This window comes from Nestor notabilis, unplaced genomic scaffold, assembly GCF_000696875.1.
Source record: "Nestor notabilis isolate BGI_N333 unplaced genomic scaffold, ASM69687v1 scaffold11396, whole genome shotgun sequence".
NCBI lineage: Eukaryota > Metazoa > Chordata > Aves > Psittaciformes > Psittacidae > Nestor > Nestor notabilis.
Window position 1 is genome coordinate 9,275 of NW_009931504.1, and position 5,547 is coordinate 14,821.

At 47.3% G+C, this 5,547-nt stretch overlaps 1 protein-coding gene across 1 annotated transcript in view; it reads left to right on the forward strand.

The window, feature by feature from the left end:
• Positions 1–5,317, forward strand: part of WDR45B (WD repeat domain 45B) — a 9,465-nt gene extending 4,148 nt beyond the window's left edge. The window contains exons 4-9 of the mRNA XM_010015935.1: positions 222–316; positions 1,355–1,545; positions 3,199–3,284; positions 4,098–4,199; positions 4,747–4,868; positions 4,994–5,317. Of these exons, the coding sequence (XP_010014237.1) occupies positions 222–316; positions 1,355–1,545; positions 3,199–3,284; positions 4,098–4,199; positions 4,747–4,868; positions 4,994–5,100 (703 nt within the window). The 3' untranslated portion in view covers positions 5,101–5,317. The remainder of the gene's footprint in view (positions 1–221; positions 317–1,354; positions 1,546–3,198; positions 3,285–4,097; positions 4,200–4,746; positions 4,869–4,993) is intronic.
• Positions 5,318–5,547: the final 230 nt, after the last annotated feature.

Below are 5,547 nucleotides of genomic sequence, written 5' to 3' on the forward strand. Positions count from 1 at the left end.
ATCTAGAGCAAAAGCATCTCTTAATAGCTGGAGTCTCTGTGGGGGGAGGAGTTGGATAAAAGGGCTTTGCAGGCTCATAGATGCACCACTGTGAGTCTGTTGGGTGGGGGTGGGGGGAGAATACAGCCATTAAATCAGTTGGAAGCCTTTGCAGATCTGATTTGCTATCTGTGTCCCTGTCTCACCCAGCCCAAGTCACAGGAACTCTTTGTCTCTTTCAGGATTGTGGTGGTCTTGGACTCGATGATCAAAGTTTTCACGTTCACACACAATCCCCACCAGCTGCATGTCTTTGAAACCTGCTACAACCCTAAAGGTCAGTTGTGTGTGTGGGCTGGGGAGTGGCTGCAAGTGTGTTCTGTTCATCTTCAGCTGCCTGAATGGGTTGGTTAGCAAGTCATTAAACAGTTTATTTACTGCACTGTAATCATGCCCTGTGGAGATGCTTTTGTGTTTATAAAATGGTTATTAACATTTAGTAATACCTCGTAGAATGGTTTGTGTTGAAGGGACCTTAAAGCTCATCCAGTTCCATCCCCTGCCACAGGCAGGGACACCTTCCACTAGAGCAGGTTGCTCCAAGCCCCTGTGTCCAACCTGCCCTTGAACACTGCCAGGGATGGGGCAGCCACAGCTTCTCTGGGCACCCTGTGCCAGCACCTCAGCACCCTCACAGGGAAGAACGTCTGCCTAAGAGCTCATCTCAGGCTCCTCTCTGTCAGGTTAAAGCCATTACCCTTGTCCTGTCCCTACATCCCTTGTCCAAAGTTCCTCTCCAGGTTTCCCGCAGCCCCTTTAGGCACTGGGAGCTGCTCTAAGGTCTCCCCAAAGCCTTCTCTTCTCCAGGCTGATACTTGGCACAGAAAAGCTTTTTCATGTACTCCTGTTACAATATAGATTTGGTTTCTATAAGAACCAGGTGCTCTTTCTGTGAAGACCCTCTAAACTTGATGGTTTTTGTACAGAGAAACTAAACTATCACCTATTATAAACTCTCACCCTTTCTAAGCTACTAAGGAGACTTTATTTCTTGTTTAAACATCTTTGCTGTTGCATGGAGCTGATCTCTGAGAACATGCAGGGTTTGGGTAACCACCACTAGCTTACTTTGAAATGAAGTGATGAGAGCTAGTTAAAACTATGCTACTCCCTTACTTCTCTGTGCTTTGCATTTATGGACAGATCACGTTTTGGGATACTGCAGTAGCCATTAAAATGAAACTCTGATTCACTATGTGTATGTTTGTTCATTCCGAAATTACCAGTATTATAGAAATTCATGTTTGAAAACTTTATTATGGAAACTACAGTTACAGTTACAGTTACCCTCTTTTTTTCTTTTCTTGTCTTCTAGGTCTCTGTGTCCTTTGTCCAAATAGTAATAATTCTCTTCTTGCATTTCCTGGAACACACACTGGGCACGTGCAGATAGTGGATCTCGCCAATACAGAAAAGCCTCCTGTAGACATACCAGCCCATGAAGGAGTCTTGAGCTGCATCGCTTTGAACCTGCAGGGAACAAGGATTGCAACAGCATCAGAAAAAGTAAGAGTAATACATCCTCCTACCCCTGCTTTACCGTGTGTTCCAGTGTAGTAAGTCTTGGTGAAATAGGAAGTAGCATCCTTGTTGTAGGAAAGACTGGCAGTAACAACCTGGAAGATTTGTCATTGACATATGCAGTGTCAGTCTATATCTCTACTGCTCCTTTGGGGTAGGATACACCACAGCGATCCAGAGGTCATGTTTGTGTTTTAGCTGACTGCACCAGTGGCTCTTCAGTGGCATTTGAATGAGATCTGGCCCAAGCAGTGCACAACTGCCATGTTCTTCAATCAGATACTATTGACTTTAAAATCAAAGGGGGTGGGGGAAGGTTTATTTGCATTCTTTCACCTCCATTAATTCTGCTTAAATTATGCTGACAAAAACCTGAAGTTACTGTGTAATACAAACCCCTCTGGGCTGGGTCTGAAGGGAGGTGTAGACAGAAGGCAAAGCTGTGGAGCTGCCTTCTCCATGGGGTGTCTGAGAAGTTGGCTTGTGAGCTGAGGCTGCCGAGGAGTGCTGGGGCTGAGGTAGCCAAGTCCTTGCTACCTTCTTGCACAACTGAAATGACTTCCTCAAGGAGAAGCTAAATTCATCCATCCAGTCTCTGCTTTGAAGAGTATCTACTGCACAGCCTATAGCTCAAAAAGCTTAAGAACAGAAAATGCAGCCATAGTCTTTCTTAACTAAGCTTAATTACTGTCGATCTTCTAAACAAAGCTCTTAAAGCTGCCAACTCCATTGCTACATAGAATACTCATCTGCTGAATTTGTCTTAACACATTCCTCTCTTGGTATAGAGAAAAGGTTCAGTGTTTTCGACCTGAAATCTGAGGATGGGCAAACTGCCGTTCTGAGCAGGCTGCAAGCAGACATCTCCAGCTTGAGTCTGAAGTCAGAACTCACCTGATATTTACCTCTCTCTCTGCTGGGTTCTGGTCATTAGTGGTGTATGACCAGAGAGATGCTTTTGTTAACCAGGTGCATTGCAGGAGTTGTGGGGGACAAGGTAGACCCACTCTTCATCAGGTGAAAGTCCCTTTATTTGGGATCACCGACTTGTTCTGCATCTCTGGTCAGTTTAACTGAAGTGTAGTTCTCCAACACAGCACTGTCTGTGACCTGACTCTGGGATCCCTCAGGGTTGGATCAGTACAGATAATAAGCATGTGACAGGTAACTAATTCTTGTACATTACTTCAACCGATCTAATTGTAAAGTGAGTCCAGCCACAACTTGAGTGTATTTAGTGGAAAAAAGAAATTCCACAGTAGCAACCAAAGGAGAGCAGTGAATGTGGGGAGCAAGAAAGAAATGATTTGCAGAAGCCCAGCCCCAAAGGCTATACACAAGTCCGCTCCAGTGTTTGCAAACTAAGGCCAAGGTTGTGCTAGAGCTTACAACATAACCTGGAAGAAACTTCCTTAGTTGAGTAGCTAAGTAACAAGACCCAAAGCATGGTAATATTGTGGGGGGTGTGTGAAATTGATATCCTTCCCAAAAATTAACACTGAGAGGTTCTCCCAGACCTATGGAAGTTGAAAAATGGTGTACATAGGGGCATGCTGATCAGGTGGAATTCTCAGATGCATTCACAGACACAAAGAGCGCCTCTGTCTTTCCTAATGTAATGCTTGATTCCTTTTCAAGGGGACCCTCATAAGAATATTTGATACTTCATCAGGGCATTTAATCCAGGAGCTACGCAGAGGATCACAGGCAGCCAATATCTACTGGTATGTTTAACTGCTCTGCTGACTCTTGTGGGTGGTGGTGTGCTGAGGCACCCTGGTGTAAACAGCACCCAAGTCATCTCCAAAAAGCAGAAGGAAGAGACACTGCTGCAGGCACAGGGGTGCATTGGGCCTGTGCTGCCTCCTCTCTGCTCCATGCTGCTGAGGAGAAAGCAGTAGCTGGCAGCTGGTAAAGCCCAGCACAGGTTATGTACTGATAATCCAGCTGTGCGTCAAGTAAAGGGGAGCTGGGGGGATACTTCACCTTCACACTGAATAGGGGGAAGTCAGTGACGCAGTTTAGCACTGCCCGGAGAGGCTTGGATGGGCACCTGGGACAAGAGGAGGCTTATTCTCACACGGGGCCACTCTGCATGCGAGAGCCCCTGGCAGAGGTTTGACTCTAATTCACTGCTGGAAGCACTTTTCCCAGGAGTGGGGCAACTTCCCTTCTACTGAGCATCACTCCAGGAGGAGCGTTGCCCGTTTTATCCAATACCTGCCTCCTCCTCAGAGCAGAGTGTGTGTTCTCCCAGCAGAAGCTGCTGAATGGCCCACACGGATGTTGTCTGTGTCCGGGCAGCCTGCAGCACAGCTGCTGATAAACCAGGCCCTCTGCTTGAGGGCACACACTCACCGCTGAGGGGCTATTTCATCCTGTCAGCAAAGGAGCAGCCCCAGCACCTGCAGAGCGGAGCCATTTGCTCCCTGCCCGGCAGCCGCTCCAGCCAGCGGCGGTGGCAGCAGAGCTGCGCACGCTGGGAGCTGTGGGGGTATCTTCAGTAGCAGCTCTGCAACCGCCTGTGTTCTCTACAGCATTAACTTCAATCAGGATGCTTCCCTGATCTGCGTGTCCAGCGACCACGGCACAGTACACATCTTTGCTGCAGAGGACCCCAAAAGAAACAAGCAGTCAAGGTAGGGCCAGAGCCCTTCTGAAGCCTTTGGGGGATGTGGAGGGACTTAACAAGAGTTCAAAACGGGGGTCTTGTCAGGCAGTAGCACATACCTGCACTATGGAGGTGGTAAGACCAGTCTGCTGTGCTTGAGAGAAGCTGTGGATTTGGGATGGTGACAGCAACTGCCACATTTACCGCTGTCCTTTGCGAAGCGGTAGGATTCCAGCAGCAGGTCAGGATGTTGCTTTTGTGGCCATCTCAGCACATAGTTTGTGGCCACTTCACATAAAGCAATCTCTAAAATTTGACTGAAAACCTTTTTGGCAGTTTTTGCAGTTGCTTAAAAATGTAAAAGCAGAAATGTAGTTAGTGGTAGAGTCCCCCTCCCTTAGAATGGGAATCATACCTATTACTGGATGCTTGGTAGAAGAAAACAAAAAGCCCATCAAAAACAGCCATTAGTGTGAACCCTATGACCTGTTCAAACACACCAGCACTTCTGAATCAACTTGAGTCAACACCTTACTAAGTTGTTATGCTTTTTTTTTCCCCTCTCTCTCTTTCAGTTTGGCCTCTGCCACCTTTCTCCCCAAATACTTCAGTTCCAAATGGAGTTTTTCCAAATTTCAGGTTCCCTCAGGCTCACCGTGCATCTGTGCCTTTGGAACAGAGCCAAACGCTGTCTTAGGTAAGCAGTGGAGGCTTCTCCAGCTCTTGTCTGGAGAACCCGGTTTTGAGCTATGCTGGCCTGAAGCTGGGGAGCAGACCCATCCCTCTGCCCAGCTGAACTGACCCTGTTTGTTTCTGTTTCAGCAATATGTGCAGATGGCAGCTACTACAAGTTCTTATTCAACCAAAAAGGGGAATGCTCAAGGGATGTCTACGCTCAGTTTCTAGAAATGACTGATGACAAGCTCTGATTGGGCTGAGGGGAGTGCACGGGTCAAAGCGCTGCCCTGGCTATTCCACACCTTTGGAAGGACAGTATACGAGTGGCCAGTACTGATCAAGAAGTCTAGCAGACCTCGCTGAGAAGCCTGGCCCAGCACAATCACAGGAGGCTCTGAAGTAGTGGACTACGTATGTTTATTCTCATTTCTGCAAGTATTCATCATTAAAATCTCTTTGGGTTATGTCATCAACTCAAGTTTTCAAGATGTGGCTTTCAACAAGCTTGTGCCTATTGGGTTTCTCTTGATCTAAACTGTGAAACGACTTTCAGTTGAACACGAGTGCCTGCCACACTGGAAGAGCTGCAGGGGCCGTACAGACCTACAACTGGCCCTAGAGAAAGGGAAGTGCCAGCAGAGGCGTTATGAATGGCTGGGAGTGGGGGGAACACTATGGATCACGTGCAGATAAACCTC